Source organism: Bubalus kerabau, chromosome 10, assembly GCF_029407905.1.
Source record: "Bubalus kerabau isolate K-KA32 ecotype Philippines breed swamp buffalo chromosome 10, PCC_UOA_SB_1v2, whole genome shotgun sequence".
NCBI classification, from domain to species: domain Eukaryota; kingdom Metazoa; phylum Chordata; class Mammalia; order Artiodactyla; family Bovidae; genus Bubalus; species Bubalus kerabau.
Window position 1 is genome coordinate 90,432,434 of NC_073633.1, and position 22,342 is coordinate 90,454,775.

Below are 22,342 nucleotides of genomic sequence, written 5' to 3' on the forward strand. Positions count from 1 at the left end.
CATCTAAGAAATAAGAAACTCTTCTGAGTAGCAAATGGCTAGCCAAATGAGTTGATTCTAATTATAGCAACACAGTTCTGATGAGTTAGCATTTCTTAAAGAGTGATTTCCCTTAAATGTAAGGAAAACTTAGGTGTCTCTGTGATTACATTTAATTCCACTTGGAATTTAGACAAAAATGACCTTTCATTCAACCCAGCCTGTAGTTGTTAGACTGGATTAAGTATTACTGTCAGTTTCCAGCTGTAATAAGAGATAAAACAAGGAGCATTCTATTACAAAATTATAAATTTCTATTGCCTCACCTTTAGGAAGGCAGACCTCCGCCCGCTAAAAAAAAATGGACCAGTAGGGTCATAAAACATATTTTATTAAAGTTCAATCACCTTAAGTGATTGAAGGTTGTGACTTTCTATCTAGCAGGTGGTAGTAATATTAAGCCTAAAATCCAGAGTGCACAAACATTTTCAAGGTTTTTATCATCCTTAATTCATTAAATAACCCCCATGGAATAGGTTAGTATTATCTATGTAACTAATGAGGAAGCAGAAAAATTAATGACCCACATCATCTGCCTGACAACCAGAACTCTGTCAGAAATGAGAAGCCGTCTCCTAGTTTAGTGGGTGAAGACCATATCAGAAAGACAGGATTCAGCCAGCATGGTAGAGCACAAAGAATCTATTCTGTTTAGTACATAAATTTCTGTTCTGACTTGAAGTTGAGCTATAGCAAAGAAACAAAAGCATAAAGATGTTTGTAGAAGGGCTGTTAATGCATTTCTTCTACTACCTCACACATAGAGAGCTTTGAAATTTCTTAGGCCGTAATCAATTACTTTACATTAAGGGTTCTTTCATTAAAAAGTATCACAAATGAGAAATACAGGCAAGAGAAAAGCACAATATAAAAAATTCAGCAAGTAGTATCAGGTTAGACTTACTTTAGGTAAGAATCTTGCTCACACTTGGAGAACACTTGAGTTTGAAGGTTTTGGGTCTCTACTCCAAAAAGTGGAAATTTTGTTTTCCCCTTCCAAACTGGAAGAATCAGGAAGAATTTTTGTCTTGGAGAATTTAACAGTGTTACCCAAGGTTGTATCTTTAAGGGTGGTTCATTTTCTCCGACCCTTTGTTACTTAAAGTAGAGTACCAGGAGTCCTAAGAAATGTTCTGTTCTTGTCCATTATACTGATTTAGTCAGGATTAATTTTATTTCAAAGTGCAGAACAGTGATTAAAACTTGTTTTCAGAAATAAATTTTGGAAGAGAAAAATATTGTAAAACATATAGGTAATGTTTCTTCAGTTTCTTGTTCAACTAATGAGAAAAAGGCATTGCCTTTTTTTTTAACCATTAATCATTTCTCAATAAATATAAGATCTTGTTGAACATAAAAACAAAAAAAAAAGAGTCTGGCTGACTTTTTTGATTTCTGGGCCTAATACAACTTTTGAAATAGTTTTCTTAAAAACAAAGCAAAACCTGCTGGCATCTAAATTAATGACTGAAGCACTAATTAGTGATTACCAAAGCAAACCCTGAAATTTAACACTTGGCACAAACAACAAAAAGTTGATTTATCCAAAAAGTTGAGGTATCCATAGTAAGTGGTTTTAAGAAGCAGGAACAGTGACAATGGTAGAATTTGTGATCATGAATCACTAGGACAAAGTGGCATTCAGCAGGAAAGAAAGCAGCAGCTGTCACAACCGTGGGATAAGCAGATGGAGTATGTCTTTGTAACGTGGGATAAATGAGAGGCTCTGCAAAGCCTGGCAGAGGGGTCTGACCCAGTGGCATTTATGTAGGACTGTGTTTGAGGATCAACCAAAGGGTGAATTATTTTTGACCTATGTCTCCATCCAAGAGCTCCTCTTCCTTGGGAGATCTTCTTTACACACACTAATGTTCCCTCCACGTCATTCATCAGAAATGGGGAGAATTTTTAGAAAACAGGTCTAAGCTCTTATTCCAGAGAAGCATTTCACAGTTAGAACAGTGACCTTAAAAATAAAATTATGAAGAGCAAGTGAAAATCTGGTTTCAGAGTTACACTAGGAGTCTCCCTATTAGCAACTTAACTGGGGTCAATGGTCCTGAGAAAGACTTTAGTTACAAGGTATTCCAATCCCAGGGATCTGATCTGAGTAAAGTAGGCAGTTGGAGTTGGTCAGGAATAAACAGTGATTACTCAGTATGCACCGAGTCTGGAACAGACTTGTTTCTAGCGGCCCATGGTAGGCATGACTACAGCAGGTGAGGAAAGAGAAGCATCTTCTTCTTTCCACTGAGAAGTGATAGTCTTTAGCTGAGTATAGAATTGGATGCCCTACAGAGAACAAAGAAAAAAAAGAGTTATCACATATGCCTGGGGGTTTCATGATTCTTCTTTTAATCAACTTTTGAAGGAGGTATTGTGAAATGCTATTCATGTTCCTACTTGCAGAACAGGTGCAACCAGAATTCTATATATTATTTATGAGATAATCTATGTAAAACACTTAACATATTACCTGCCACATAGTAAAGAGTCAAATCTTAGCTATCATCATGCTAAAACTAGCCAAGAACATCTAAATGGAAAAACTGGACAATGTAAACTGTTAAACTTGTATTTATTTTATAAGAATAGGCTTGAGCAAAAGAGAATAGAGTGTACAAATATAACACACAAAATTACTAGCAAGCTAGAACAGTACTGTTAGAACACAACTCACTAGCTTGATTAAAATACACCTCTAGAATTAATAGACAAAATCTGGGCCATGTTAATACAGTGAAAACAATTTTAGAGATTATTACATACTTTCAATATAAGATACAACTAAAGTTTACATTTTATTATATAAGAATATCTTTATGTCTTCTTTACAGAATGCAAAATAGCAATTTAATTACCTAAGGATTTAAGACTTCAAACACTGCATAAGGTCAGTCTTTTACTCTACGAAGCCTCACTTACTGGTCCACTTACTAGAGTAACTTACAGTAATTAAACAAAGGCACGGGGGGTTGAAAAAAAAACCCAAACCAACAAACTTTTAAGCAACAGTTTTACTCTGCTTCCCTTGAAAGAAATGTTTAATAGTATCAAATTAATCATTTTTATAAAAGCTGTGACTAATGCACAAATTGGATAATCCATCTTGAAACAACAAGTGCTGTCTTAACCAGTTGGCCACACTGTCATACTTGGCTATGTAATCCCACCGTTAATTTATTAACCTATAAAGGGAGACCTGTATAGAAAACAAGTAATTTTTTACTGAAGGTTCCAAAATGGCTGTATTTCTGTGGGACTACAAAGAACTTTTCACTAGGCCATTTGTCCAACATGTATTTGGTTACTTGCTCTGGTGCTACATCCTTCAGATAATAATTACAGTGTGATAAGGGCTTCTTAACATGAGTTAAATAGTCCCATTGACTTGCCTCTGTCTACCTCTCTAACCTCATCTCTTACTACTCTCTCCCTCATTCACTCACTGGGCTCCAACCCATTTCTACTGTTTGATCATGCCACGCCTGGTCTTGCTTTAGGGTATATGCACAAGTTGCAGGATGTGACAATGGTGGCAGTTTGGTTCCAGATCTGCTTTATATAGTTATTTTTTATTTGATGCTATACTTATAGCATTTATTATATTTAGAATATTGTTTAATATACAGAAGGTGCTCAATAAAAGTTTTAGTAAATGAGTGACTAATAGGAAATGTGTGGTGGGAGCACTTGAGGGACATACCCAAGCCAGCACTGGAGGGGATGGTGGTGAGAGGTGACTTTCTTTAGCAAGTCCACACTTTAAACTGGTGGTTAACAGTCAGATGAAGGAGGGCAGAAAGGGGATGTAGGAAGAAAGGGTCATAGGCAGACGAGAGGGCATATACAAAAGCTTGGACTTACTCATACTCTTCCCCCAAAACTCTGTTGCCTTGAGTTATTCAAGAACTAGCTAACTTTTATTAACTTTTGTATCTTTTCTAGGGAACCTACTGACAAGCACTGCTGAACAACATATAACCTCACAGAAGCTGCAGGCAGTCCCTTTCTTGCAGAATCCTTGTTCCTGAATATGTTCAAGAGAGTTTCTTAGAGGAAAAATATTTTTTTAAAACTTGAAGTTACCTGTTTGCCATAGAAATTGGTGTCTCCCCTGAAGGAAGCGCGAGAGCCCGTGAATGAAAACATTGGCAAAGGCACTGGAATGGGTACATTCACCCCAACCTAAAGCAGAACAAAGCCACATCAACCACTAAGAAAAAGACTCCACGAAGGAACTCTCCATTTAGAAGCACAAGTGCCAGGCATCGGAGACCAATTTAACTACCCACCTTCCACCCGATCCTCCATCCCATAAACTTTTATTCCTGAGGAAGAAATGGGGCATCAAGGGAGAACAGAGGGCAGTGACTGATGACTGTTTACCTTCTCCCCTTACACAGGAAACTGTAAATGGCTACAAGAATCTCCTAAAAATTCTGTTCACAAACCTGTCCAACATCCACCAGGTGGGAATATTTCCGAGCAGTGGCTCCATTGGTGGTGAAGATGGCTGTTCCATTTCCATATGGGTTGTCATTTACAATCTTGATGGCTTCATCCAAAGTGTCTGCTTCCAGAACTACAAGAACTGGGCCAAAAATCTCCTCCTTGTAACAGGTCATGTTTGGCTGCCAGGAGTGATGCATCGGAAAAGAAGTCAGTATTTTTTGCTTATTTGGTATTTTATTACCCACAGCTTACATGCACAGTTTTTAGGTTAGTAATCTCTTTTCATTTTAAATCACCTGTTAAAAAAAAAGTCCTTTCTTGCCATGCTCCATCTTCCAAGCTACCAATCCTAAGTAACTTGAAACTCTTATTTCTAGAACGACATAACTACACTCCTTTCCTTTATGCACTGTATGTTTTGATCTCATGACCCATCACTAGCTTCCTGATTTATGCCTGTATTACTTGTTTACACAACTGTTATGTTACTGAAAAGCTACTTGAAAATTCATTTTAGAAATCAAATATATATTAAAAACATAACAGGAGAATTTTTCTATTTAAAGAAATCCTGTGGTAAGTTTTCTGTAACATAAATAATCCTTTCTTATTCATTCCTTTGCCTCCTAAATGAGTCTGTCCATTTTTATTTTGGTATCAGGTCACATTAAACATTCAAAACATCTTTTACCACTGTAGCTGTGTTTGTAGCTGGGTAAAAGTGGATTTTTCCTCAGTGATTCTGTGGCAAAAAAATCTCATAATTTCTATTATACTTAGATTCAACTCTTGATTATTCAGGATTATAATAGGAATAGTGGGGATATATGAACTTCAAAAAAAAAAACAACTCTCAATGTAGTCATTAATTTTAGATAAGCAACTTTCAGAGTTTTGATAAATAAAAATTGACACCAATTCTTTTTCTTTCGTTGTTTTCTGGTGAAGATGCACATATTCAATAAACATTGAAAGTGAAGTGAAAGTGTTAGTCACTCAGTCGTGTCCAATTCTTTGCAACCCCATGGACTCTACCCTGCCAGGTCCATCTGTCCATGGAATTCTTCAGGCAAGAATACTAGAGTGGGTTGCCATTCCTCCTCCTGAGGCTCTTCCCAACCCAGGGATTCAACCTGGGTCTCCTTCATTGCAGGTGGCTTCTTTACTGATGAGCCAGTACTGGGAGGGCTCAATAAACACTGGGTGGTTGATAGACTGTATTTGTGACAGAGGCTATTTATTCCTGCAAAGCCAAAAATATTCACTTTTTATCTCTTAACAGAAAGTTTTCCAACCACTGATATAGTGGAAAGAGGTTGGGAGTCAGGAGGGGTGACTCATTCGGACTTGAGATAAAATAATTGAGTAATTCTGGCAAGAGATGAGGTCTCTAGTCATTAAATGTCTCCAGTTACAAATTAGAGGAATGAGATTCCATTGTCTCCAGTGGTGCCTTCAGCTCATATGTTTGTGAAATAAATAATTCACAGTTGTTCACCTTGACATTTGAAATGATGGTTGGCCCAACAAAGTTCCCATTTTCATAACCTTTGACTTTAATACTTCGCCCGTCAAGAAGGATGGAAGCTCCTTCCTTTGTTCCACTATCAATCAGATTACAGACACGCTCTTTTGCCTGGGGGGTGATCAGAGGGCCAAGATCAGCTCCAGGCTGGTCTCCTGTAAAACAATACAGAAGTATTTAAGGTCTTTATGAACATAAATGATGAGTGATAACTAAAGATGAATCTGAATGACAAGTAGTCCAGTACAAAGAGAGGCAGTGGTAAGAATAAACATGATTGCTCCCACTGGACAAGGCCAATGCAAAACCCAGGGCTTAGTGCCAGAGATGCAAAGTCTAAAAGTTGGTTACCTGCATTCACTCTTAGTTTTTTGGCACGTTCTACCAGCTCTGGCAGCCACTTCTTAGCTTCTCCCACAAGGATTGCTGTTGAAAGAGCCATGCAGCGCTGACCAGCAGCTCCAAATGCTGCTCCAACCAACTGGTTCAGGGTGTTTTCCTTATTCGCATCTGGCATGACTACTCCATGGTTCTTGGCTCCCTAAGGAAATACAGAAAGTACATGAATCTTCCTTGGTAAAATACAATTAGGCTAAGAAATTAAAGAATCTAAGTTTTCAGATGAGAATTTAAGAAAAGGACTTGAGAATTTATCCTATGCTGCTTTGAAAGGAGATTTATTATCATTTTGATATTGCTTAAATTCTGGTACCACTGAATAAGTCTCCAAGTTACTTTTTCTTAAATTTCTCAGCTGAAAAGCTGACAGGTGTTTATTTAGATCAAAACTATTATTTTTTTAAAAAAACCCACCCCAAACAAAATACTGTCTCAATCACATTCAGATTGATAAGGTAAACACTTCATCTAGGAACCAAGGGGAACTCCCTTCTCTTTTCTAAGTTAGGTAGGAAAGAATCTGTTGTTTGTTAGGGTTTCCAGTTATATGAAGAGCAGCCTCATAAATTTCTATGTAGGATGATACAGGGTCATTTCCACATATTTACAGATATAGCTATAGTTGAATACATGAATAGATACCTCGTCTGCTACTTAACTGTATTGCATTGCACACAGCATTGATGTTAGACATAAAACACATCGACGAAATATGTAGTGAACTAGCAGGGGCATAAATCAAATTGGCCAAAACACATCCAGCCATGAAAAGAAATAAATGGGCATATCATGACTAGTTTCTAAGCCTGTGGATAGGTGGCTTCCCTTCCTGCAATATTAGTGGAAGAGTAAGAATGGCAACTGGACACTATATTTAGTATCAAATAACCACAAAGTATTTGGCAAGGATCTAGTCACTAAGGAACAGCAAAATTATGCAAGCAAGTAAACCACACTCAGATATTATACAGGGATATTTGGCTCTTTACTAAACCACAACCACCACAGTGACTTAAATAGCCTAGACTCTTAGGGAAGATTATATCTTTAACATTTGTAGTTAGGATTTGCCTTAAAGGCAGGAAGGATGAGGGCTAGCTGAAAGCATGGGATGAAGGAATAAATAGGGCCAGAAACAGATTTTGGGCTGAAGCCCAAAGAACCTGAATATCTTTCTTTAAGGAGAAATGTGACTTTATCACCGAGATTACCTGGATAAAATAAAAGGTAATTAAAGTGACTGAGAATAAAACTCATCACAAGGTTTGTGGTTAAAGGGAAGACAACCAGGATGAACTGTGAATAAAGAAACACTGGCATTAGAGTGGGATGAGTGGTCCCTCTGCTGAAGGGCTTTTTACAGGTAATTTTAATACATACTACAGAATTTGGGGGAAAAAGGAATAAGAAGTCACCATATTGGCTTGAACTCTCTTGCCATGTCTTGACCCTCGCTCGAAGATGTACTCTCCTGCCTGGTTGGATCCCACAAAGCTGATTGCTTTGATATCCGGATGATCGCAAATAAAATTTACAGCTTTAAGAAGAAAATAAATGATTATCACAAAGGAAGAAAGGGCTATAGGCTTCTCAGAATAGCAAATTTGTCCTTTTCTCACTGCTATGAATGAGAAGTTTCATACTTTTGTTTTCTTGCCCTGGAATCCCCTTTTGGAGTTCTGTCCTTGTTCTCTTAAATTCTTTCTTTTTTTTTTTTTTTTTTGGTCACACAGCACTGTTAATTGGATCTTAGTTCCCCAACCTGGGACTGAACCTGTGCCCCCTCCTCCAGTGGAAGTGTGGAGTCTTAACCACAGGACCGCGAGAGAAGTCCCTCTCTTAAATTCTTTAAAATACAAATTCTATTTAACCTCTTCTCTTTCATTATTTTTCCCAATTGTTAGTCCAGAATTTTTACTTTAACTCTGAAGGCTACCCAATACAATACTGTAATTAGCCTCCAATTAAAATAAATAAATTTATATTAAAAAAAAAACTCTAAAGGCTACAACTCCTATTTTCCTCCAAAATAAAAGCCTTTCAATACTTGACTCCTCCTTTTGTCTTTTATGAATATGATATTTCCTCAACTGTCACTTGTACTGGAACTCTCAGATATTACTGTGCCCTCATGTGAGAGGCAATAGAGCACAGTATTTAAAAGTGAAAACCATGGTTGGCCTGTTTACATATACACATCGCAACTTTTGACGGTTTCCAGCAACATGACTTTGGGTAAAATCAGCTGATTTCATTATGCCCCAATTTTCTCATCTGTAAAATGGGAAGATAATAGTACCTACCTGAAAGAGTGATGGTAAAGATTAAATGAGATAATAGATGGAAGGCATTGGAACAGTGCTTGAAACAAGGAAGTACTTTTTAAGTATTAGCCATTATTATATGAATCAGAAGGACTTCAGTACCTCTGTGGTCTATAAATTCTGAGTTAAATAATGTTAAGTCCCTTCAGTGCTGCTGCTACTGCTAAGTTGCTTCAGTCGTGTCCGACTCTGTGCGACCCCATAGATGGCAGCCCACCAGGCTCCCCTGTCTCTGGGACTCTCCAGGCAAGAACACTGGAGTGGGTTGCCATTTCCTTCTCCAATGCAGGAAAGTGAAAAGTGAAAGGGAAGTCGCTCAGTCGTGGGCTCTTCGCGACCCCATGGACTGCAGCCCACCAGGCTTCTCCGTCCATGGGATTTTCCAGGCAAGAGTGCTGGAGTGGGGTGCCATTGCCTTCTCCGAGTCCCTTCAGTATTGAAATGAAAACTTACTCTTTAATTTTACCTATCTTGCCCCAACCATAGTTCTTTGCCCTAATATATTCTGTAGGGCAAGAAGCACTGCTACTCCCCAGTTAGTTACCTTGGCACGGAGATGGCAAAACAGTCAACAAATATTTTCTTCAAACATGGAGGTTACTTATTATTAGTAAGTCCCTTCATCCCTAAAACACCCTAAAACACCCCATCACTGACTCAACACCTTGGTTTTTGGTAGCCAGATTAATAAGTGTCAGGTCTAGAGGGGCAGTTACCTTCATGTTGTCCATGGATGATATTCAGTGTTCCATCAGGGGCACCAGAGTCCTGAAACAGCTTGGCGAGAAGCATAGTTGCTCCAGGGACTCGCTCTGATGGTTTCATCAGAAAGGTATTTCCACACACCATGGCCATGGGAAACATCCAAAGGGGGATCATGGCAGGAAAATTGAATGGAGCGATGCCTGCGCACACCCCCAGAGGCAGACGGTAGGAATAAAGGTCCATGTCTTTGGTGATGGATGGCATGGTCTCCCCCAGCATGAGGGATGTCACACTGCAGGCATGCTCAACCACCTCTGGAACAGAGAAGCAGCAGTCAGGCGAGCAACTCTTCACACTGCCCAGTACTTAGCTTCGTCATGCTCTAGTCAGCCCTGAGTGGCAAGGCCAGTGACAGACGGAAAAAGCACTGATTCACTATGTGAAGAGGTTGCATGAAGTGAGATCATCTGAATGGGAAGAAGGCAGTGAAACATATAAACCAACTGGAAGATCATTGGAGTACAATAATGAAGTAAGCCAGTAGCATAGATACCCAGGAACTGTCATTTCACACAAGTATTAGGATATCATGGGATAGCAAAACCTACACAAAGGAAGCAGCAGTCCCCCACTCTGGGGGACTCTTATCTTCCTTTGCTTCTTCCCAGTGTCCCTGAACTCCCCTAGAGGGACTCCCTGCTTACGGAGGCCTCGAAACACATCTCCTTCAGCATCCGCCAGGGTCTTCCCTTGTTCCAGCGTGATCAACCTGGCAATTTCTTTCTAGAGAGAAAACACACAGAAACCAACGCAAGGATGTGCCTCCCTTTAGTTCTCAGGCAGCCAGAAGGGAATAAAAGTCAAGGAGAAGTTGTTGGAGGGAGAAAGCCATGATCTATGTGTCTCTGGATTGTACAGTTAGGGAGGGCAGCTCACAGGGCCTCTATGAGAGTGACAAGTAGCACCTAAATAACACTTTGGGGAATTATACCATTCAGCTTTCTTACCAAGTTTTCTTTAATGAGTTGTTGATAGCGGAGCAGGACCTGCTGACGGCTTAATATTGAAGTGTCTGCCCACGCGGGAAAAGTACGTTTGCAGGAAGAAACTGCTGCATCCATTTCGGCCTTGGTGGACTCAGGGACCCGACCAATGACCTCGTTGGTGGCCTGATGGAAAAGGCAGCACATCAATCATCTTTGTCCCTGCCCCACCTTCTTCATATAGTCACAGGGCCAGCAATATGTGCTTCACAATAGAGACCCAGGTCCTTCCTTATTTTTCCCACTGTGTTCCCAGAATTCTAGGCTAGTGAGTTCAGGCCCCAAAGCAGCTTTCCTTACGGGATTGTGGATGTCGATCCATTTGTCACTTTTGGATTCAATAAATTTCCCATCAATGAAGAGTTTTACAGTTGGCTGGGGGAGAAAAAAAAAATAAATACAATACTTTATATTAGTTAATTGCTTTACTTCTCTCGTTCCCTTTCACAAGGAGAAAAGAACTGGGGTTGATAACTAAATTTTCCATTTTCTAGAAATGTCACCACTACGAAAGAGATACACAATATACTCTTCTGTAGAGCTTATTAAGATAGGGCAGAACCTCTCAATACTGTGATCTCTCTGTAAATGGAAAATTCCCTGTAATCACACAGTGGAACTTCATGAGTAAACATATGTCACTGAGAAAGTGAAAGTCGACTCCATGGACTGTAGCCCACCAAACTCCTCTGTCCATTGAATTCTTCAGGCAAGAACACTAGAGTGGGTAGCCATTCCCTTCTCCTGGGATCTCAGGGGATCTTCCTGACCCAAGGATTGAAGCCGGGTCTCCTGCACTACAGGCAGATTCTTTACCATCTGAGCCACCAAGGAAGCCCATGTTGTGGACAAGCTTATACTAAAAAAGCAGCAGACTCTGTGTTAACAAATGTTAACTATTATGATTTGTTGGCCCAGCTGACTTTCTGGCATATTACCATGAGCATGCCTTATCTTATGATCAAAATATTTTTAAAAACATTTCTATGTGTAGCTTTTCTAAGAAGCAGCTTGTTTTCATTAAATTTTCAAATGTGGTCTGTAGGCCAAAAAAGGTGAAAGACTACTATGTTATAATATGTGCATGCTTCTACCTCAACAGGATTTTGAGCATCAGTCCTTACAGATCAGGTTTAGTTATTGCAAATGGCTAACACACAGTAGGTCTGTAAAAACAACTCTAAAGGTTGTAAAGAAGACAACCTTTGAGGCAGGGTCAAGAAAACCTTTAGAAGTCATGAAAATGTTTGTATCTTTAGACACAGTAATCCCAGTTCAGAAGGGAAATAATATAAAAGAAGCAAAAATAACCAAAAAAATTATAAATAAATGTTAGTTTTATAATACTGAAATAAAGGAATAAATTTAAATGTTATTTGTGAAAATTATTAGTTAATTCACACAATATCTTCTTGATAGAATATTACATAGGCATTAAAAGTCATAGTCATGGTGGCTCAGGCGTAAAGAATCCACCTGCCAATGCAGGAGACATGGGTTCGATCCCTGGTCTAGGAAGATCCCACATGCCACGGAGCGACTAAGCCCATGTGCCACAACTATTGAACCTGCACTCTAGAGCCTGGGAGCCGCAACTACTGGGCCCTTGTGCCACAACTACGAAGCCTGAGTGCCTTAAAGTCCGTGCTCTGCAATAAGAGAAACCATGGCAATAAGAAGCCTGCGCCCTGCAACTAGAGAGGAGCCCCTACTGGCTGCACTAGAGAAAAGCCTGTGCAGCAATGAAAACCAGCAAAGCCACCCAAAAATAAAATTATTAAAAAAAAAAAATCATAGTCATAAAGATCACTTTGTAATACTAGAAGTGCTTACAACATAACAGACATAATACAAGATAAGAAAATCAAGATAGAAAATTTCAGATAAACTCTGATCACAATGATGTAAAGAAAATACCCCCAAACTGTACTGGATTCCTTTTTAGAAGTCAACCTTTATTACCAAATAAACTCACCACTGAAGACGAAGAGAAGGAGGATGCTGGCTGCCAACTGGAATTCACCTTGGAGGAGACCTGGGAGGTAAAAGAATGATTATTTTGATAAATGAGAGCAGAAAATTATTAAAAACTTAAGTGAATGGCCACTATCTGCTCAGTATTCTACTAGTTACTATGGGTATATGAAGAAGGACTTGGTGTTTGCTCTCAAGGGTCATATAATCTTTAAAGAGAAAAGCTGTGAGGCTGTGGGACACAGCAAACTATGAGAGAACAAAAACTCATAACAATCACGTGTTCAATTTCTAGGATAGTCCTGATTTTAAAAAGATGTTTTTTGGTTAATAGACTGTATTTTTCTAGTTTTGGCCTGCTAAATGTAGTCACCTTAAATCTAAAAATAAGAAAACATTTAAGATGGGATTCCCTGGTGGCTCAGACGGTAAAGCTTCTGCCTGCAATGCCGGAGACCCGGGTTCGATCCCCGGGTTGGGAAGACTCCCCTGGAGAAGGAAATGGCAACCTACTCCAGTACTCTTGTCTAGAAAATTTCATGGATGGAAGGGGCCTGGTGGGCTACAGTCCATGGGGTCACAAAGAGTTGGACACGACTGAGCAACTTCACTTCACTAAGATGGTGTCTAACACAATAGGTGTTGAATATAAGACAGTATATAACCAAGTGTCAAATATATGTATAATATGCCCATACACATACTTAAACATGAGTATTTATAGTAGTTTTACTGGTAATAGTGTAAAATTTGGGAGCAACTCAAAGGTTGGATGAGTGAATAGGGAAACTAGTATGGTATATTCAGATATTAGAATACTACTCAGCAATGAAAAGGAATCAACTATTGATAAAGCAACATGGATAATTATAATAATTATACTGAGTGAAAGAAATTAGACTTAAGAAGAGTACCTATATAAAACTAGAAAATGTAAACCATAGTGTCAGAAAGCAAATCAGTGGTTACCTAGAGATGATGGTGGAAGAAAAGATGAAGGTCAGAGGGAAACATTTTGGGGCAATTCATATATTCACTATCTTGATTGTGATGTTTTCACAGGTGTATACAAATACTAAAACAGTAAATTATACATTTTATCTTAGATCAATTTTAATAAAGCTATTTTTAAAAATGCCACATACACCTAAGAGGAAAAGAATCTGTTATATTTAATAGAATTTAATCAGCAAATGGTTAGGGTGGGGGGATCAGTTAAAGTCACTCTCAAAAAATAGTTTGTATATATGTTAAGGAAGTTAATTAAGAAATACAGAAGTCTAATCGAAGTGAGCAAACTAAAATACTCAAGACTGGAATATAAAAGGAAGGTGTAGTCTAATAACCTATTACCTTATCTGAAGAGAGACCACGTTGACCAAAGAGTTTAGGGATGCATAAAGTACAAGAATTTGTTTGCGTGCCGACAGCACTATCCAGAGGAAAAGGTTCTGGTCCTCTGGGCCAGCAGTCTGTCAAAATGCCTAGTCTTCGGCTTCTCCTTTCACCACAAAAGCTATTTCAAACCAGCAACACCCTCCTGGAGACCACCATGTCTAATAGCCACGTTCCCAATACCAACATAGTACCCGGTATACAATAGGTGTTCAACAGCTATATTGCCTGATGTTCCCCACCCCAGACGTGGTTAGGTGTATTTTTCTGTACACCTAGCAGTCAGTATTTCCCTATTGAGTTTATTTGTCTGTGTTGTAATAGCCTAGGTACTTGTTTTTTACCCCAAGACTATAAATTCCACGGGGACAGGTACTGCATCTTATTTACCTACTTTATAGCATTACTAGATCAAGACTGTTCAGGTATGAAAAACAGCTTAGCAAGTAGTTGGTGCTCATTAAACACTGCTACTATTATTGTATTACTATAAATATTATTTGCTCACATTCCTTGCTGTTTCAAAACATACCAATTTTCTTAAAATTTTCAACTCTGTTCCTTTCCCTCTCACTGAGCTAATCTTATTTTTTCTACTTCAGAGGAAACAGAAACCACGAGATGGAAACTTCCTCAACGTCCTACTAGTAAGCCTACCAAACTGACCAATACTCATCATCTTTTCCTTTTACCTCTTATAGAGAAGGCAGCTACCAAGGTTCATGAAGACAGAGTAACTGGGAGACAGAGGTACACAGTCAATGTTTGACTGAAGTATGTCTTCCAATTTAAGGCCAATCTCTGAACCTGTGCTCTGAAATCAACTGTTCCTCCTGCCTCAGACACTTCCACCAACTATCCTTTCTTTCCTGTATCTTAAAACCTCTCTCCATCCAATAGAAAGGGTTCTCTATACGAATTACCATTATTTCCTCATCTCCCACTAGCTCCTCAATCAACTCCTACCTTTATGACTGAACGCCAGAACACCAGTGACTTCCTCCATACCATGGACTCTTCCCAGTCCTTCTTGTACTTGACCTCTCAGCAGAGGTGAAGAGTTAACCAGACCTTTTGTCCCAAATCCCCTCTCCACTTACATTCTGTGATGCCCTGGTATCTTTTCTATCTCTCGGCCCACATTTTCTCTGCCTTCTTTGTTCACTCCTTCTCCCATACCTGGCCTCTAACTGCTTGAGTTCCTGAACAAGGAGAGGTCCCAACTCTCCTTGGGTGATTTCATTAACTCCAGTGGCTTAATTAGCTAGATCCTGGTGATGCCCAAATCTTTAATTCTTCACCAGAATCTTCCTCATCAGGTAATACTTACACAACTGTCATCACCACATCTCTACTTGGATATTATTTAGGTCCATGTTGGAAAAAGCTGACTTCCTCATCGTCCTCCCACCAATCAGCTCTGTTTCCTACAACCCACCTTTCAGTGAATGGGGCTAATATCCACCTAGGTGCCCAACCAGAAACTTAAATGTCACCCTAACTCTTCTCTCTCTCTCTCTGTGAATCAACAAGTCCTGGCAATCTGTCCTTCCAGAAGTCTTGGGAATGCAACCCTTTTCTTGCCCCCTCTTCCCACTCTACACCATCATTGTCTCTTACCTGGGTTTCCGAACAGGTAATGATTCCTAACAGGTCTCTCAGCCTTCAATCTTAAACCTCTGATTCTTGTTTCCACTCCAGAGCCAAAAGGTCTTTTTAAAACACAAACTTGGTCAGATCATTCTTTTGTTTAAAACCCACCAATGGCTTTCCGTTGTCCTTGGGATAAAGACTCACCTCAGTGTTGCTTAGAAGATTCTACATAGTATCTTTACTTCTCTAGTTTCCTATTTTGCTGCTCTCCTCCTTGCTCTCTCTATGCTCCGGGCATTCACAACATGTTTTGTGCTCACACTGCCCTTGCACGTGCTGCTCCCTCTTGCCTGGAGTTGTTTCATCCCATTTGCTTGGCTCACGTCTATTCTTGAGCTCCCTATCACTTTGAGTACAGGTACAGGTCAGTTCTGTAGGCTTGCTAGCAGGAAGTTGAGGACGTTCTCATCTAATGGTTTTAGTTTCCTCTGAAGTAGAAAAAACAAGGTTAACTCCTGTGAGTGAGCGGTATAGTAGCAGAGTTGGAAGTTTTTAAGTCTCAATATCAGGTCGAGGCTAAGTACCTGATTATGGGGTTCACCTGAATTCCTCTAGTTCTCTTATCATACTAAAGAATAGCATTATTAAGTCTGTCTTCCCTTAGAACACTAGAGAGTTTTGTCCTCATCACCTGGTAGCATTCCTGGACTAGAGTAAGTACTCAGTAATATTCTGCAGAATGAAAGAATACACCCAAGCAACTGTGGGATATTAATTTTGTTTCATGTAAACTCTCTTACTGGCTTCTCAGGTGGTGCTAGTGGTAACAAACTCGCCTGCCAATGCAGGAGACTTAAGAGACGCAGGTTCAATCCCTGGCTTGGGAAGATTCCTTGGAGGAGGGCACAGCAACCCACTCCAGTATTCTTGCCTGGAGAATCCCATGGACAGAGGAGCCTGGCGGGCTACAGGTCATAGGTTCGCAAAAAGTTGGACACGGCTAAAGTGACTTAACACACACACAAACTCTCTTATAGGGCAGAAAATGTACAGTTCAGCCAAGGAGAGCATTCTAGGCCTCTTAATTTCATTCTGTCACGTGCACATAGCCTCCCTGCTGTCGAAAGGGCATAATAAAACATTGTCATTTAGTTTTTGACTAAATGATAGTCATTTAGTCTTTTCTTCATTTTCCAAGACACACTCATTAGTACCGTTACTAAAGAGAACTATCCTATGTCCAGTCACACCAAACTTCAGTCACACCAAACTTCTTGATCTCTAGATGTTTATTTCACACTTGCTATTTCCCTTGGCAGGAACTCCCTTCTCTGGCTAAAGGCCTCCTACTCTTGCAGTACTCAAACGGAGATCAACTCCTTTTGGAAGCTTTTCTAGAATTGCACAGGTTGAGTTTGGGGCTCTTTCCATAGGTTCCTGCAGTACTGTGTGCAGTCTTATTGTTTAGCACTTATTGCATTACAGTAGGAAAGCCTTCAGTGAATATTTTACTTATCTCTCCTTTCCCAAAGTTTGGGCCAGTGTCTGACACAGAAAGAGAGGCTTAGACTTAAGTCCTGAATTCTCAGCAACATCAGTTACTAGGTGGGAAACCTTGGATGACCTTTAAGATTGCCGGGTGAAATATCAACAACCTCAGATACACAGATGATATCACCTTAATGGCAGAAAGTAAAGAGGAACTAAAGAGCCTCTTGATGAAAGTGAAACAAGAATGAAAAAGCTAGTCTAAAACTTAACATTCAAAAAACTAAGAAGATGGCATCTGGTCCCATCACTTCATAGCAAATAGATGGGGAAAAAAAAGCAAACAGTGAGACTTTATTTTCTTGTGCTCCAAAATCACTGTGGATGGGTGACTGCAGCCATGAAATTAAAAGATGCTTGCTCCTTGGAAGAAAAGGTATGACAAACCTAGACAGCATATTAAAAAGCAGAGACACTACTATGCCGACATAGGTCCATCTAGTCAAAGCTATAGTAGTCATGTATGGATGTGAGAGTTGGACAATAAAAAATGCTGAGTGCTGAAGAATTGATGCCTTCAAACTGTGGTGTTGGAGAAGACTCCTGTGAGTCCCTTGGACTGCAAGGAGATCAAACTCCAGTCCATCCTAAAGGAAATCAGTCCTGAATATTCACTGGAACAACTGATGCTGAAACTGAAGTTTCAATACTTTGGCCACCTGATGCGAAGAGCCAACTCATTGGAAAAAACTCTGATGCTGGGAAAGACTGAAGGCAGGAGAAGAGGACGGGATGAGATGGTTGAATGGCATCACTGACTCAATGGACATGAGTTTGAGCAAACTCTGGGAGGTGGTGAAGGACAGGGAAGCCTAGCGTGCTGCAGTCCATGGGGTCACAGAGAGTCAGACACGACTTAGTGACTGAACAACAACAACAACTTACTTCATTAATTCTAATCTGCACAAATATTCTCAAAACTAGGAAGTGGTGGAGCTGGAATAGTATCCAAGTATGATTGTGAAGCCTGTGTTCTTTCCACTGTATCACTGAAGAAAGTCACTGAGTCATATTAAGACTAGTTTTCTTTAAATGGGAATGATAATATCTGGATTGCCAGACTCTAGACTACTCTCAAACTATCATGTTACAGTAACTCCTAATTGGCTTAGGATTATTATCTCTGTTCTTTTTCAGGTCAATGCATAAGTTTCTGCAAATGAATCAGAAAAAAGTGTTTATTTCCAAAATAAAGTACTTGGGGAAGGAGATTCTTTTCCTTGATACAAAGGACAACATAGTTTTTTAAGGCTCTCAATGACTTGTGATGGCGGAGAAGGCAAAGGAAAAAAAGCCAATTTAATAAAAGATTTCCAGGAGAAGCTGGTAATGGAAAATATAGGGTGGAAATTTTGTTTTCTGACTACAAAACAAAAAACAAAACAAAACCTAGAAAAACAGAACCAGGATTACAACAAGAAATATGAGTTAGGCCAGATCATTTGACAAATCCTTCCAATCCATTCACGCTGTCCCATTAAATAGCATATTTAAACAGGAACCTTTGCGGACTCTGCTACGAATCTTAAAAATGCACAGTCTCTGGAGTAGAACTCACTGAACCTGATAAATACTAATGTTAACTATAAGCCCAGAAATACAGAGGAAGAAGTTCCCCAAGCTGAACATGAGTAAGAAAAGCAAAGCTGTTTCTTGCAGGTTCGATAATGTTGCCTCATAATGTAAGTCCTTGCTAGGCTTGAACAATGGGGAAAGGCTATGAACAGCTGGAAACAGCTACAGGCCTCAGGCATGTAGCTCCTGTAGCTCAACCACCTGTCCTTAGGCTAGCTTCAGAGAAGACCCGAACACCCCCACCCCACTCCAATCCCAGGGGTAGAGCTGAGTTACACTAAGTTGACTTCCGGCTTCGCTGGTGGCTCAGACGGTAAAGAATCCACCTGCAATGTGGCAGGCCTGGGTTCGATCCCTGCGTTGGGAAGATCCCCTGGAAGAGGGCATGACAACCCACTCCAGTATTCTTGCCTGGAAAATCCCCATGGACAAAGGGCCCTGGCGGGCTACAGTCCATGGGGTCGCACAGTGGAACACGACTGAGCGACTAAGCACAGCACAGCACAAGCTGACTCTGGGGTGGGAACGTGGAACATACACTTCTTGTCTTCCTTGGTTTCCATTTTCTACCACCTATTTTAGAGATGTTTAATTCTTTGCATGTGCTTGGAACAAACTAGGAGCATTAACTATGTGTCCTTATTCAACGCCAACAAAACACTGTAACTCTGCCAGAAAGTTAAACAAAGTCTTGGCAAGCAAAGGCACAACAGTCCACAGCCTGTGGAACATGCAAAGAGCCATAGCTGGGGAAAACAGCTCAGCAAATGACTGCTTTTGGGAAAACGGAGTGAACATTCCGAGAAGGAGATTCAAAGTTCATTCACTGACCCTCGCCCCTCGTGTGCTTCCTGGCCCCCGCCCCCTGGCCTTTACCTCGGATTGCAGACCGTGAAGAAGGGTGGGGGAAGGGGACAATTTGGAGGCTCCCGGCCCAATGCTAAGACAGGTGACCAGAAGGGGAGTTTCTAGGGCAGAGAGGTGGCTGGTGCAGAGGTGAAAGCGAAGACGGTGGGCAGACCGACAGAGGTGAGGGCAAGAGAGTGTCGGCAGGGACCGGGCAAGCCTCGAAGAGGAGAGTGGGCCAGAGCCAGAAAAGGGGGGAGGCTCAAGAATAAAAGGGCCAGGGCTGAGTCCCGGGCTGGGTCCAACGAAGGCGGGTACTGAGTGAGGTGTGGGACAGGGCCGCACAGGTCCGATGGGCACAGAGAAGGGTCAGCCATGAAGGGGCTGGCTCAGAGAGCGGATGGAAAGGACGAATTTCGAGCTTCGCAACCCTTTGGCGCCACCCTTAACTCGCCTGCAGGATCCGGGCCCGCAATGCAGCCGCCGCCGCCGCCACCGCCACAGCCGCCATGGCTCTGGGTTGCCTCTTCTCAGCCCCCCGCGCCTCTACAGTCTGAGACCGTACAGAAGCTCTACCGCTGCCAGGCCTCCCCCGTCCATCCTGCCGCACCTCCTCACTGGCGGAAAGGACAATCTCCCCTAGCCAATTACTCGCCCTAACGACTGACTCCGCCCCTCAATCCCAGCCCTGGAGGAATACGATTGGTCAGAAGTGATAGCGCTCTCGCCGTGCTCTACCTCAACAAATGCTGTTGGCAGAGGTGTAGGGAAGACACGGAGCGACTCTCGGGGTTCTATATCGAGCACATGAGGAAGACGCCCCCGAATCCGGGGCTGCGATTGGCCAAAGGCACAACTGCGGCCCCGCCCACTCACTGAGGGAAGTAAATAAGTTCCATCAAGACTTTTTGCAGTAGCTCCGCCTCATCCACTGCGCGAGGGGAGGTGTGGCTAGCACCGGGGGGCGGGTCTATGTAAAGATTGTCCCTATAGGGGCGGGGAGACGAACCCGGCTCCTGGGTTTGAGGGTAGGGTTTCTCTTTGGGGGCGTGGCTTACGGATCCAAGCTTTCCCGCCGACGGTTGGCCACGTCACGTGACATGGGTTGGAAGATGGCGTCTCCCACGGACGGTAAGAACCGGCTTAGAGACCTTTCGCCTGCCACATCCTTCTGCCCTCTGCTGGAAACTTCCGTTTCCATCTGCCACTCGAATTTACATTTCTTTCGTGGGCTCTTCTCCTTTCCCTTCCACTTCTTTTCTAAGCGATGTGGCTGCTTCTTAAGCTCGCCGGTTCTTCACAGCGGCTCCAGAGGTGCCTGGTTTCTTCTCAGTGTACCAGGCAGATGGAGGAGGCGCCCGCTTGGGACCTTTTCTGGGCAAAAGGACGAGGGTCGCCCTGGTACTCCTTTAGCCTCATTTGGGTGAGGCTGATGGCCGAGGAAGAGATACTGATGAGGAAAGGAGGCGCCTTAGTGTAGCTTTCCCCTCCGGGCGCCTCACTGAAAAAGGTCGGTTCTTTTCTCTTTGAGCATCTGGAACGATTTTTTGATTCTCTTAAGCGCTAGCTAGGGTTAGTGGCTGACCTCACCCCGGGATTGAACCACAAGAGTAAAATAATTCTCTCCTGTCTCCTTAGATTGGGACCGTTGCCCTGGCAGCTAGGGAAGCAGGAGACCCTCTCGGTCTCTAGCTGTGAGTCCCGAGGAAAATAGAACTGAGCTGTTTAGCGTAGTCATGTACACGTCTCTACCTCTCTTGTTTCTGCTTTATGAATTGTTTCTTAAGGCTGAGTGATTGAACGATTTCTGTTTATGTTGTCTAAGATGCAACTCATCTCAGATAGCAATTGAGTGGTTTTGTTATACCCTCAGGCTTTTGCTCTCCGTTCTGTTTTAGGATTAAGGTTTTGCAGTCATTTCTGAACTGTTTTTGCTTCGACTATTCCATCCCCACGTCCATTTCACTGATATGTAGTTTTCTCTCATTTTGTGTTTGGAAGGAATCTTGAAAGTTCATTTCAGGAATGAGGAACTTGTGGCCAGAAAAGCTATACTGAGATCCTACTTTATGAAAGGCGTTTTACTAGGTGCATTGTGAGAGAAGATTAATCAAACATGTAAACACTTTGGCAGTTTCAGGTCTCATTTAAATGTCACTTCCCAGAGAGGCTTTCACAGAACACAGTATCTGGACTTGCTCCTCTTCACCATTATTCACTTTCTCAGTACCTTCATCGACAGAATAGTTTATTATGTTAAGTTTGCCCCTTTCAGTCCAGATTGAAAATTCCAAGTCTGTTTCGTTGGTAGTTGGATCTCAGGGCTTACCACAGTGCCTCGCCTACTGGCAAGCAGTAAGTCTTCAATTCATGTTTATTGAAAGAATGATTAGATATATGCTTAAATAATATTTTAAGGTTTTTGAGCATGGGTTCATACTGTATGGGGCTTCCCTGGTGGCTCAGCAGTAAAGAATCCACCTGCCAATGCAGGAGACATGGGTCCCTGGGTCAGGAAGATCCCCTGGAGAAGGAGATGGCAACACGCTCCAGTATGCTTGCCTGGGAAATCCCATGGACGGGAGCCTGGCAGGCTCCCGTCCATGGGGTTGCAAAGAGCTGGACATGATTTAGCTGCTAAACTACTGTGACAAGCAACCACATACTGTATAAGAAATTATGGGTATTGAAAGTCAAAAGAGATTCTTGATCCTGCCTGAGTGCTCTCTTGTTAAAAATGAAATGGTTTTTTTTTTTTTTGGCCAGGGAAAAAATAAAGAGCATTTAAAAAGTTAGCCCAGGGAATATGGAGTTGTTTGGGTGTAGACTTTCAGATTGGGAACATAAAAGAGTTGTAGCAATGGATGGTGACAACGGTTGCAAAGCAGTCTAAATGTACTTAATGCCACTGAACTGTACAC

The 22,342-nt window shown here is 41.4% G+C and overlaps 3 protein-coding genes across 21 annotated transcripts in view; 2 read left to right on the forward strand and 1 right to left on the reverse strand.

Moving 5' to 3' along the window:
- BBOF1 (basal body orientation factor 1) overlaps positions 1-4,122 on the forward strand; it is a 34,038-nt gene extending 29,916 nt beyond the window's left edge. For all 4 annotated transcript variants that reach the window (XM_055538618.1, XM_055538616.1, XM_055538617.1 and 1 more), the window contains 2 exons: positions 2,877-2,932; positions 3,988-4,122. In XM_055538618.1, coding sequence (XP_055394593.1) covers positions 2,877-2,888 — 12 coding nt within the window. In that variant the 3' untranslated portion in view covers positions 2,889-2,932; positions 3,988-4,122. The remainder of the gene's footprint in view (positions 1-2,876; positions 2,933-3,987) is intronic.
- Positions 356-20,082, reverse strand: ALDH6A1 (aldehyde dehydrogenase 6 family member A1). Of its 3 annotated transcripts, none has more exons than XM_055538612.1 (12): positions 19,876-20,082; positions 12,466-12,525; positions 10,791-10,865; positions 10,455-10,616; positions 10,152-10,230; positions 9,459-9,761; positions 7,834-7,955; positions 6,371-6,560; positions 5,993-6,174; positions 4,494-4,673; positions 4,129-4,227; positions 356-2,331 (listed from the first exon to the last, which is right to left on the reverse strand). In XM_055538612.1, exons 1-12 carry the CDS (start codon positions 19,930-19,932, stop codon positions 2,227-2,229), a joined length of 1,614 nt encoding a protein of 537 aa, XP_055394587.1. In that variant the 5' UTR covers positions 19,933-20,082; the 3' UTR covers positions 356-2,226. The 3 variants fall into 3 exon arrangements, with proteins under 3 accessions (XP_055394587.1, XP_055394589.1, XP_055394588.1); XM_055538614.1 differs by lacking the exon at positions 19,876-20,082 and adding an exon at positions 15,657-15,898; XM_055538613.1 differs by lacking the exon at positions 19,876-20,082 and adding an exon at positions 15,480-15,539.
- A 172-nt stretch (positions 20,083-20,254) lies between these two features.
- The window catches only part of LIN52 (lin-52 DREAM MuvB core complex component), a 114,860-nt gene continuing 112,772 nt past the window's right edge, over positions 20,255-22,342 (forward strand). For all 14 annotated transcript variants that reach the window (XR_008699681.1, XM_055538648.1, XM_055538647.1 and 11 more), the window contains exon 1: positions 20,255-20,552. Coding sequence is in view for 1 of the 14 variants with exons in the window: in XM_055538645.1 (XP_055394620.1) it covers positions 20,522-20,552 (31 nt within the window). In the remaining 13 variants the exon portion in view is untranslated. The remainder of the gene's footprint in view (positions 20,553-22,342) is intronic.

What these genes read in the sequence shown, in the direction of transcription:
- ALDH6A1 (XM_055538612.1), bottom strand. Translation starts at nt 19,932, where the DNA reads ATGGCGGCTGTGGCGGTGGCGGCGGCGGCGGCTGCATTGCGGGCCCGG. An exon ending in GGATCGACATCCACAATCCC is followed by an intron (nt 10,617 to 10,790) that starts GTAAGGAAAGCT and finishes CTTTTCCATCAG; the next exon opens with GCCACCAACGAGGTCATTGG. An exon ending in AAAACTAAGAGTGAATGCAG is followed by an intron (nt 6,175 to 6,370) that starts GTAACCAACTTT and finishes ATTGTTTTACAG; the next exon opens with GAGACCAGCCTGGAGCTGAT.